At 47.9% G+C, this 12500-nt stretch overlaps 1 protein-coding gene across 9 annotated transcripts in view; it reads left to right on the top strand.

Moving 5' to 3' along the window:
* LOC311104558 (glucagon receptor-like) overlaps positions 1–12500 on the top strand; it is a 53934-nt gene that overhangs the window by 20549 nt on the left and 20885 nt on the right. For all 9 annotated transcript variants that reach the window (XR_014610169.1, XR_014610170.1, XR_014610171.1 and 6 more), the window contains 2 exons: positions 983–1043; positions 5355–5424. Coding sequence is in view for 6 of the 9 variants with exons in the window: in XM_084146429.1 (XP_084002555.1) it covers positions 983–1043; positions 5355–5424 (131 nt within the window). In the remaining 3 variants the exon portion in view is untranslated. The remainder of the gene's footprint in view (positions 1–982; positions 1044–5354; positions 5425–12500) is intronic.

The following is a 12500-nucleotide window of genomic DNA, read 5'->3' as shown; positions in this document are numbered from 1 at the left end:
AGAGATATTGTCAGCCTCAGGGTTAGGTAGTAGAGATATTAGAGATATAGTCAGCCTCAGGGTTAGGGTTAGGTAGTAGAGATATTAGAGATATTGTCAGCCTCAGGGTTAGGGTTACGTAGTAGAGATATTAGAGATATTGTCAGTCTCAGGGTTAGGGTTACGTAGTAGAGATATTAGAGATATTGTCAGCCTCAGGGTTAGGTAGTAGAGATATTAGAGATATAGTCAGCCTCAGGGTTAGGAAGTAGAGATATTATAGATATAGTCAGCCTCAGGGTTAGGTAGTAGATATATTAGAGATATAGTCAGCCTCAGGGTTAAGGTTAGGTAGTAGAGATATTAGAGTTATAGTCAGCATCAGGGTTAGGTAGTAGAGATATTAGAGATATTGTCAGCCTCAGGGTTAGGTAGTAGAGATATTAGAGATATAGTCAGCCTCAGGGTTAGGGTTAGGTAGTAGAGATATTAGAGATATTGTCAGCCTCAGGGTTAGGGTTACGTAGTAGAGATATTAGAGATATTGTCAGCCTCAGGGTTAGGGTTACGTAGTAGAGATATTAGAGATATTGTCAGCCTCAGGGTTAGGTATTAGAGATATTAGAGATATAGTCAGCCTCAGGGTTAGGAAGTAGAGATATTAGAGATATAGTCAGCATCAGGGTTAGGTAGTAGAGCTATTAGAGATATAGTCAGCCTCAGGGTTAGGGTTAGGTAGTAGAGATATTAGAGATATAGTCAGCCTCAGGGTTAGGGTTAGGTAGTAGATATATTAGAGATATAGTCAGCATCAGGGTTAGGGTTAGGTAGTAGATATAGTAGAGATATAGTCAGCATCAGGGTTAGGTAGTAGAGATAGTAGAGATATAGTCAGCCTCTGGGTTAGGTAGTAGATATATTAGAGATATAGTCAGTCTCAGGATACAGAGTGGTAGTATATGAGTTTTGAGTCTTGGTGTGTTTAATTTGATTCTCTCTGCAGGTGCCCCTCTGATCTTCCTGGTGCCCTGGGTGATGGTAAAATACCTGTATGAAAATGAGGAGTAAGTTCTCAATGTGCCCGCATTAGTGTGTGAGTGCCTGCCTGAGTGTGTGAGTGTGTGCCTGAGTGTGTGAGTGTGTGCCTGAGTGTGTGAGTGCCTATATGAGTGTGTGAGTGTCTGCATGAGTGTGTGAGTGCCTGCATGAGTGTGTGAGTGCCTGCATGTTTGCCTGACCCAGTTTGTATGACAGGAGAAAGGAGAGAAATGATGATACAACTAAATATTCACTCTGTGTGATACAACTAAACATTCACTCTGTGTGATACAACTAAACATTCACTCTGTGTGATACAACTAAACATTCACTCTGTGTGATACAACTAAACATTCACATCCAACTGCTTTCCACCAGTCCTTTTGGAGTTGAAGGAAAAGTTTTTCTTGTGCCTGTGAGGAAGTAATATGTGTAAAGCTCTGTTCTGTCAGTGGTGGTATAACCTCTAGATCAAACTAGTTCTGAGTAGTATTACTGGTGGTTTAACCTCTAGTTCAAACCAGTTCTGAGTGGTATTACTGGTGGTATAACCACTAGTTCAAGCCAGTTCTGAGTAGTACTACTGGTGGTATAACCTCTAGTTCAAACTAGTTCTGAGTAGTATTACTGGTGGTTTAACCTCTAGTTCAAACCAGTTCTGAGTGGTATTACTGGTGGTATAACCACTAGTTCAAACCAGTTCTGAGTAGTACTACTGCTGGTATAACCTCTAGTTCAAACCAGTTCTGAGTAGTATTACTGGTGGTATAACCTCTAGATCAAACCAGTTCTGAGTAGTATTACTGGTGGTATAACCTCTAGTTCAAACCAGTTCTGAGTAGTATTACTGGTGATGCAATGATGCATGACTAATGACACCTCCAATACTTTTAGAGACAAGGAATTGAGAGGTCAGACAGACTACTCTCCAAGTGAAAATCACTGCAGTATACCTTGGAGGATTTTGATCAATTTAGCAGAAAAGTATAGTCAACAGCTGGCACCTAAACCATTTAGCGGTTGACTGGAATGTCATGTTTTGGGCGCAGGTGGGTTAGTGAAGCAGGAAACCTCCTGTGATGTGTGATGTAACATAAAGGTTCTACCACTTAGAACAGAGATGAGGACACTCAGCGGACAGGAGAACTTCCCCAAGAAGTTAAACTGTCTCTGACTGTCCTTGATCTTTTATTCTGAGTCCAACCTCTCATTCTCCACTCTCTTAGGACTACTTACTATAGTACCCTACTGTATACTCTCTTAGGGCTACTTACTATAGTCCCTACTGTATACTCTCTTAGGACTACTTACTATATTACCCTACTGTATTCTCTCTTAGGGCTACTTACTATAGTCCCTACTGTATACTCTCTTAGGGCTACTTACTATAGTACCCTACTGTATACTCTCTTAGGACTGCAGTACTATAGTACCCTACTGTATACTCTCTTAGGACTGCAGTACTATAGTACCCTACTGTATACTCTCTTAGGGCTACAGTACTATAGTACCCTACTGTATACTCTCTTAGGGCTACTTACTATAGTACCCTACTGTATACTCTCTTAGGGCTACTTACTATAGTACCCTACTGTATACTCTCTTAGGGCTACAGTACTATAGTACCCTACTGTATACTCTCTTAGGGCGACTTACTATAGTACCCTACTGTATACTCTCTTAGGGCTACTTACTATATTACCCTACTGTATACTCTATTGGAACTACAGTGCTATAGTACCCTACTGTATACTCTCTTAGGACTGCAGTACTATAGTACCCTACTGTATACTCTCTTAGGACTGAAGTACTATAGTACCCTACTGTATACTCTCTTAGGGCTACTTACTATAGTACCCTACTGTATACTCTCTTAGGACTGCAGTACTATAGTACCCTACTGTATACTCTCTTAGGACTGCAGTACTATAGTACCCTACTGTATACTCTCTTAGAACTGCAGTACTATAGAACCCTACTGTATACTCTCTTAGGACTACAGTACTATAGTACCCTACTGTATACTCTCTTAGGACTGCAGTACTATAGTACCCTACTCTATACTCTCTTAGGACTACAGTACTATAGTACCCTACTGTATACTCTCTTGGAACTACAGTACTATAGTACCCTACTGTATACTCTCTTGGAACTACAGTACTATATAATACCCTACTGTATACTCTCTTAGGACTACAGTACTATTGTCACTACTTTATACTCTCTTAGGGCTACAGTACTATAGTACCCTACTGTATACTCTCTTAGAACTACAGTACTATAGTACCCTACTGTATACTCTCTTAGGACTGCAGTACTATAGTACCCTACTGTATACTCTCTTAGGGCTACAGTACTATAGTACCCTACTGTATACTCTCTTAGAACTACAGTACTATAGTACCCTACTGTATACTCTCTTAGAACTACAGTACTATAGTACCCTACTGTATACTCTCTTAGGACTGCAGTACTATAGTACCCTACTGTATACTCTCTTAGGGCTACAGTACTATAGTACCCTACTGTATACTCTCTTAGAACTACAGTACTATAGGACCCTACTGTATACTCTCTTAGGACTGCAGTACTATAGTACACTACTGTATACTCTCTTAGGGCTACAGTACTATAGTACCCTACTGTATACTCTCTTAGGGCTACTTACTATAATACCCTACTGTATACTCTCTTAGGGTTACAGTACTATAGTACCCTACTGTATACTCTCTTAGGACTGCAGTACAATAGTACCCTATTGTATACTCTCTTAGGACTACAGTACTGTAGTACCCTACTCTATACTCTCTTAGGGCTACAGTGCTATAGTACCCTACTGTATACTCTCTTAGGACTACAGTACTATAGTACCCTACTCTATACTCTCTTGGAACTACAGTACTATAGTACCCTACTGTATACTCTCTTAGGGCGACTTACTATATTACCCTACTGTATACTCTCTTAGGGCTACAGTACTATAGGACCCTACTGTATACTCTCTTAGGACTGCAGTACTATAGTACCCTACTGTATACTCTCTTAGGGCTACAGTACTATAGTACCCTACTGTATACTCTCTTAGGGCTACTTACTATAATACCCTACTGTATACTCTCTTAGGGTTACAGTACTATAGTACCCTACTGTATACTCTCTTAGGACTGCAGTACAATAGTACCCTACTGTATACTCTCTTAGGACTACAGTACTGTAGTACACTACTGTATACTCTCTTAGGGCTACAGTGCTATAGTACCCTACTGTATACTCTCTTAGGACTACAGTACTATAGTACCCTACTCTATACTCTCTTGGAACTACAGTACTATAGTACCCTACTGTATACTCTCTTAGGGATACTTACTATAGTACCCTACTGTATACTCTCTACAGTACATACTCACAGAGAACAAAGTAGTCAGGAGGGGAGTGCTGGACTATAACCATACTGTTGACACCTTCTGTAGTTACATAAGACCTTTGGCAGCGATTACAGCCTCGAGTCTTCTTGGGTATGACGCTACAAGCTTGGCACACCTGTATTTAGGGAGTTTCTCCCATTCTTCTCTGCAGATCCTCTCAAGCTCTGTCAGGTTGGATGGGGAGCGTCGCTGCACAGCTATTTTCAGGTCTCTCCAGAGATGTTAGATCGGGTTCAAGTCCGGGTTTTGGCTGTGCCACTCAAGGACATTCAGAGACTTGTCCAGAAGCCACTCTTGCATTGTCTTGGCTGTTTGCTTAGGGTCGTTGTTCTGTTGGAAGGTGAATTTCATTCCAGTTTGTGGTTCTGAGCACTCTGGAGCAGGTTTTCATCAAGGGTCTCTCTGTACTTTGCTCCGTTTATCTTTCCCTCGATCCTGACTAGTCTCCCAGTCCCTGCCGCTGAAAAACATCCCCACAGCATGATGCTGCCATCACCATGCTTCCCCGTAGGGATGGTGCCAGGTTTCCTCCAGACGTGACGCTTGGCATTCAGGCCAAAGAGTTCAGTCTTGGTTTCATCAGACCAGAGAATCTGTAGGGTCTAAGATGTATAGTGTTTTATCACCCAAGAGTACTACAACGACTGCTGTAACACTGGCATAGAACTGTCCTTTGCTCAACTAAGAAGTGTGTGGAACTGTTAGTGTAGAACAACTGTAGAAGTAGTTTGAGCCTTGTAAACAGGGCCCTGTATGTTACCACAGTGTTGTGTTGAGCCTTGTAAACAGGGCCCTTTATGTTACCACAGTGTTGTGTTGAGTCTTGTATATAGGGCCCCTAGAATACAACCCTGGGGAAGAGAGGTGCTGTCTGTATGCTACACTCAGTGTTGTGTTGCCTCTGTTTGACAGGTGCTGGGAGCAGAATATCAACATGCAGTACTGGTGGATCATACGATCCCCTATACTGCTGGCAGTTGTGGTAAGTACACTTTTGTTTGTTCTCTTTCAAAGTCTCTCTCTCTCTCTCTCTCTCTCTCTCTCTCTCTCTCTCTCTGTCCCCCTCCTCTCTCTCTCTCTCTCTCTCTCTCTCTCTCTCTCTCTCTCTCTCTCCCTCTCTCTCTCTCTCTCTCTGTCCCCCTCCTCTCTCTCTCTCTCTCTCTCTCTATCTACATCTCTATCTCACTCTCTATCTCTCGGACTCTCTCTCTCCCTCTCCGTCTCCCCCCCCTCTCTCTCCCTCTCTCCCTCTCTCTCTGCCCCCTCTCTCTGCCCTCTCTCTCTCTCTCTTTCTCTCTCTCTCTGCCCCCCCCCCCCCTCTCTCTCTCTCTCTCTCTCTCTCTGTCTGTAACATGATGGTGATGAGGAGGATGACATGTTCAATGATTAAGTAATGATGAGGATGTTTTCCACTTCACCATGTCATGTCAGCTAAAGTACAGGCCAGTTAAAGCCTGCGTGCGTGTTTGTTTTCCTTCTGTGCTTACGTTTACGTTTCCTAACCTTGTTCACCCCAGCTGTCATACACATTTTATGTATGTGGCAGTGTCACTTCGCCTTCCATTCACGCAATATTCCATATTGAGGCACCTGCTCTATCATACATGAAGACAGTGTGAAAGGGTATTCCATGAAACACACACAGGTGAGGTTGGAAACCCAGAGGGCTTCCATGAAAAACACACACAGAAACGAACAATATATATATATATATATATATATATATACAAAGCAGTTTGTTCAATCAGTTAAACAAAGCATACTAAATACAATTAGTATGCTCTGTTTGGGTGTCTCTGTTTGGGGTTTTTTATTTGATGTCCTGCCCCACTACCCCCCTACCACTCACCCTGACCTTAAACATGAAGACAGTGTGGAATGGTATCTCCTACCACTGACCTTGACCTTAAACATAAAGACAGTGTGGAATGGTATCTCCTATCACTCACCCTGACCTTAAACATAAAGACAGTGTGGAATGGTATCTCCTATCACTCACCTTTACCTTAAACATGAAGACAGTGTGGAATGGTATCTCCTATCACTCACCTTGACCTTAAACATGAAGACAGTGTGGAATGGTATCTCCTATCACTCACCTTGACCTTAAACATGAAGACAGTGTGGAATGGTATCCCCTATCACTCACCTTGACCTTAAACATGAAGACAGTGTGGAATGGTATCCCCTATCACTCACCTTGACCTTAAACATGAAGACAGTGTGGAATGGTATCCCCTATCACTCACCTTGACCTTAAACATGAAGACAGTGTGGAATGGTATCCCCTATCACTCACCTTGACCTTAAACATGAAGACAATGTGGAATGGTATCCCCTATCACTCACCTTGACCTTAAACATGAAGACAGTGTGGAATGGTATCCCCTATCACTCACCTTGACCTTAAACATGAAGCCAGTGTGGAATGGTATCCCCTATCACTCACCTTGACCTTAAACATGAAGACAGTGTGGAATGGTATCCCCTATCACTCACCTTGACCTTAAACATGAAGACAGTGTGGAATGGTATCCCCTATCACTCACCTTGACCTTAAACATGAAGACAGTGTGGAATGGTATCCCCTATCACTCACCTTGACCTTAAACATGAAGACAGTGTGGAATTGTATCTCCTATCACTCACCTTGACCTTAAACATGAAGACAGTGTGGAAGGGTTTATGAAGTAAAGGAAGTAAGTTGTCATCCTTCAAAGAGCCTGGAGTGATGTTGGTATTGTCTGTTCTCTGTACCCAGATTACAAGAGGGTCGCCGACAGACATGTTTGTCCTGTTTCTAGCTCCTAGCCAACTTTGCAATATATATATTTTGTTGTTGTTATTTCTTACATTATTTGCTCAGAATGTTTTTTGCATTATTCTGATATTTCTTAAAGGAAAAAAATACAGAAATCATCCCCATATGATGCAGCATCACATCATGCAAAATGCATTATAAGGGGATGATTTCTGTATTTTGAAAGTTACATATCTGTCACGGTTCAGACAGACGACCAGAGGACCACAATTGCGTCACACCAGAAAGTTTATTAAACTTAAGGGAAAAGGGAAGTAGGGAGTGAATGAAGGCTCCAGGGGTAACAGGGATCCCGTCCAATGTGCTGGGTCTGTGCCCCCCCCAGTGGCAGCGATGCGTCCTATGAAGCCGGTGGTGGGTGGTCCAGAAGTCCTGGGGGGGGGGGAGACACAGACACAACAGGGCGGAATGAAACAAGGCAGCAGTACAGTTCAAGGGAAATCCAAAATACGTAGTAGCAAGGCAGAAGGCTGGTCAGAGTTACCGGGATTGAAGAGTAGTCAGGAGTCGTAATGGCAGAAGCAGGTCTGGATCTCCTGGGGCAGACGAGTATCCAAAAATCAGGCAGGTCCGGGGTCACAAAACCAGGGTGAGCCAGAAGCGCGAGCAAACAGGTTCCGGGTGTGAGCTTTGCAGACGATCTGACACCGGAGAGCTGAAAGACAGGGCCTTAAATACTGGGAGAGGTAGTGGGTAATGCAGCGCAGCTGGCAGAGTAATTAGAGCAGAGCAGAGCAGGGACAGGTGGAGCTAGTTAGGCTGAGTAGAGAGAGTGGTGAGCAGAGTGGAAGAAAATAAGGTGGTAACCCGGTGGAGTGAGAGGCTCATGACAGAACCCCCCCCCCAAGGGACGGCCCCAGAAGTCCCAAGAGCAACACCACGCCGGGCGGGAGGAGGGGAGCCGGAGGAGGGCTAGAACTCCTCCGAACGGTCCGAGTGAACGTCCTCATCCTCGGAGGAAGCCGGAGGGCCGTGGTCGGGAGATGGGACGGGTCCCGAGACAGGATCAGGCACAGGACAGGAAGCCGAGCGGGCAGGACGGTTAGGGACCCCTCTGGGGCGGCCCCTACGGATTGCAGGTTGATCAGGATGCTGTTGGTGGAAAGCGGTGATGAGAGTCCTATCCACAATCCGACTAGCTGGCACCCAGGTCCTTTCCTCAGGTCCATAGCCCTCCCAGTCAATGAGGTACTGGAGACCCCTACCCCTCCGTCTGGACCGAAGCAGGCGGCGGACGGTGTAAACCAGACCACCATCGACGAGCCGTGGAGGAGGAGGACAAGGCGCAGCAGGGACCAGCGGACTCTCATGGATGGGCTTAATCTTAGACACATGGAAAGTGGGGTGCACCCTCAGGGAATTAGGCAGTTGGAGCCGGACAGCAGTTGGGCTAATCACTCTTATGATAGGGAATGGGCCAATGAACCGAGGTGCCAGCTTCTGCGACTCCACCCTGAGTGGCAGGTTCTTCGATGACAACCACACCCTTTGACCAACATGGTAGGTGGGAGCAGGAATTCTCCGACGGTTGGCCCCGGTAGTGTAGCTGGCAACGGATCTGAGGAGTGTGGCTCGGGCTTGTGACCAGGTGCGGCGACATCGACGGGCAAAAGCAAGTGCAGATGGGCAAGTAACCTCCTCTTCCTGGCTGGCAAATAGAGGAGGCTGGTATCCATAAACACATTGGAAAGGGGACATACCGATGGCAGAGCAGGTCAGAGAATTGTGTGCGTACTCCACCCATGTCAATTGCTGCGACCAGGAGTGGGGGTTGCGTGAAGTCATGCATCGCAGTGCCTTCTCGAGCTCCTGATTAGCCCGCTCTGACTGCCCATTGGATTGGGGATGGAATCCGGAAGTCAGACTGACTGTGGCTCCCAGCAGGTGACAGAACTCCTTCCAAAAAGCGGAGGAGAATTGTGGACCACGGTCAGAAACTACATCCTTAGGCAGTCCGTGGATCCGGAAGACGTGTTCCAGGACCACCTGGGCGGTCTCCTTGGCGGTTGGGAGCTTGGGGAGGGGAATGAAGTGTGCCATCTTGCTGAAACGGTCAACTATGGTGAGAATGACGGTCATGCCACTTGAAGGGGGCAGCCCCGTGACAAAGTCAAGGGCGATGTGAGACCAGGGACGTCTGGGCACAGGCAGGGGCTGCAGCAATCCGGCTGGGGGCTGGCAGGACGACTTGTGTTGGTTGCAGATGGGGCAGGCTTGGACGAATTCCCGTACATCCTTCCTCAGAGAGGGCCACCAGAACCTCTGGGCGAGCAGGTTGTAAGTGCGGGTGGAGCCAGGGTGACAAGCTAGGCGGGAGTCATGTCCCCACTGAACGACCTGGGACCTCAGGTCTTCGGGGACAAAAAGGCGGTCAGCTGGGCAAGTGCTGGGACCTGGCTGGTTACGGAGAGCCTCCAGCACCTGTTCCTCAACAGCCCAGGTCAGAGCTGCAACGATGCAGGGACTTGGCAGAATCGACACAGGGTCCTTGGAGGGGGTGTCATCCTTCTGGAATTGACGGGAGAGGGCGTCTGGCTTGGTGTTGCGTGATCCAGGCCGGTATGACAGAGTGAAATTAAACCTGGTGAAGAACAGGGCCCAGCGGGACTGCCTGGAGTTCAACCGTTTGGCCGTGCGGATGTACTCCAAGTTCTTATGATCGGTCCAAACGAGAAATGGAATGGTGGACCCCTCCAGCCAGTGACGCCACTCCTCCAAGGCAAGCTTCACAGCCAGCAGCTCACGGTTCCCTATGTCGTAATTGCACTCAGAGGGGGACAACCGACGTGAGAAAAAGGCACAGGGATGGAGCTTCCTATCCTCCGCAGCCCACTGAGAAATCACAGCACCAACTCCCACATCCGAGGCGTCCACCTCCACAATGAATTGCCGGTCCACATCAGGCATCTGGAGGATGGGAGCGGAGGTGAACCTCACCTTGAGGGTACTGAAGGCTTTGTCGGCTGCTGGGGTCCAGGTGAAGGGTTGCTTGGTGCTGGTTAGAGCAGTGAGAGGGGCAGCAACGGTACTGTAGTTCCGGATAAACTTTCTATAGAAGTTAGCAAACCCCAGAAACTGTTGCAGCTTCTTTCTGTTCTCCGGAACTGGCCATGAAGTGACTGCTGATACTTTGGCAGGATCCATTTGGATACTTCCCTCTGCCACTATGTACCCCAGGAAGGCCACTGTCTTGACGTGAAACTCACATTTCTCTGCCTTGGCGTAGAGGGAATTCTCCAGAAGACGATGAAGGACTTGCTGGACATGGCGGGTGTGTTCAGACAGGTTTCTGGAGTAGATTAAGATGTCATCCAGGTAAACGAAGACAAACTTGTTTAACATGTCCCGCAGTACATCATTCACGAGAGCCTGGAACACAGCAGGAGCATTGGTGAGGCCAAAAGGCATAACCAGATACTCGTAGTGGCCTGTTGGTGTATTGAATGCGGTTTTCCATTCATCTCCCTCCCGGATCCGCACTAGGTGGTAAGCGTTTCTGAGATCCAACTTGGTAAAAACAGTGGCTCCCTGGAGCAACTCAAAAGCAGAGGTGAGCAGAGGCAGAGGGTAACGGTTTTTCACTGTGATGTCGTTGAGTCCCCTGTAGTCGATGCAGGGGCGAAGAGATCCGTCCTTCTTCCCCACAAAGAAGAAGCCAGCACCAGCAGGAGATGAAGATGAACGGATTAATCCTGCGGACAGAGAGCCATTGATGTAGTCCTCCATGGACTTTCTTTCAGGAGCAGACAACGAATAAAGACGACCCTTTGGAGGGGCTGTTCCAGGGAGGAGGTCGATGGCACAGTCGTACGGTCGGTGAGGGGGCAGAGATGTGGCTCTTGCTTTGTCAAACACCTCTCTGAGACCATGGTAGCATTCTGGGACATTGGAGAGGTCAGGAGCGGAGTTAGTAGGTACTGGCCGAGGGGGTAGTGCGGCAGCAAGCAGGCAGGTTCGGTGGCAGTCCTCTCCCCACTCCCTGATCACCCCGGTCACCCAGTCGAGCTGAGGGTTGTGCCGGCGGAGCCATGGGTAACCCAGGATGAGGGGTTGGCCTGGAGAGGGGAGCAGGTGAAACTGGATAGTTTCTTGATGGTTTCCGGACAGACCCATCGAGACCGGGGCCGTGACATGAGTGACCGATCCGAGTAAGTGTCCGTCCAGTGCCCGGGCAGGAATAGGAGGTGTCAAACGGAGGTTCTCCAGTCCCAGTTGGCGTGCCAGCTTGATGTCCATTATGTTGGCTTCGGCGCCAGAATCCACCAGAGCAGCCAGGGTGTGAGTTGAGTCAGAGAGGCGGAGGTGAACTTGCAGCAGGGGTTTGCGGTCGGAGGACTGGATGGTCATAGAACTCAACCGGACTCCCCCTATGCCCGGTGAGCTTCGGCCCTTTAAAGGGCAGGTTACCACACGATGTCCATCACCTCCACAATAGAGGCAGAGGTTTGAGGTGAAGCGTCGCTGGCGCTCTGCAGGAGTGAGAGAGGCTCGCCCAATCTCCATAGGCTCAGACTGATCAAGCTGACCTGGGTGAGTGGCAGTAGATGACAGGAGCCCAGTCGGATCTCTCCGAATGCCGGTAGTAGGTGGACCTTGGCGCCCCCTCTCACGACGACGGGTCTGTATCCTTCTGTCGATCCTGACAGTCAGTGCGATGGCTTCATCAAGAGTGGAAGGCAGTTCATGGGAGACCAACTCGTCCTTGATATAGTCAGCCAAACTATGGAAGAACGCGTCCACCAACGATGGTGTGTTCCAAGAACTTCGTCTAGCCAGGGTTCGGAAGTTGATGGAATGGTCTGCGACTGTACGTCTGCCTTGTCGAATACTGAACAGTTCACGAGACGCCTCTGCGGTTGGTGAATCCAGGTCAAACACCTTCAGCATCTCCTCAGCAAACAGGTCGAAGGTTGCACATGCGGGGGTTTGACGTTCGAACTCTGCTGTTCCCCAGAGTCGAGCTCGGCCCGTCAGGTGAGTGATGGCATACCCAACTTTAGCCCCCTCCGTGGCGAAGGTCCTTGGCTGCAAGGAGAACTGAAGTCGGCAGCTAGTCAGGAATGGCCGGACCTGGGTTGAATCGCCGTTGAACCGCTCGGGGTTTCCAATCTTGGGTTCCGGAGCAGCGGCTGCAATGACCGGGGCAGGTAACTCGGGGGCAGGGCTGGTGGGCAGACTGGCTGGGGTCAGGTTGGTGAGGAGTTGAATGATCATGGCGAGTTGTTGTTGCTGCTGCT

This window comes from Coregonus lavaretus, assembly GCF_964263955.1.
Source record: "Coregonus lavaretus genome assembly, chromosome: 28".
Lineage (NCBI taxonomy): Eukaryota > Metazoa > Chordata > Actinopteri > Salmoniformes > Salmonidae > Coregonus > Coregonus lavaretus.
The sequence above is the reverse complement of the archived record's forward strand: the minus strand, read 5'-3'. Positions and strand labels throughout refer to the sequence as shown.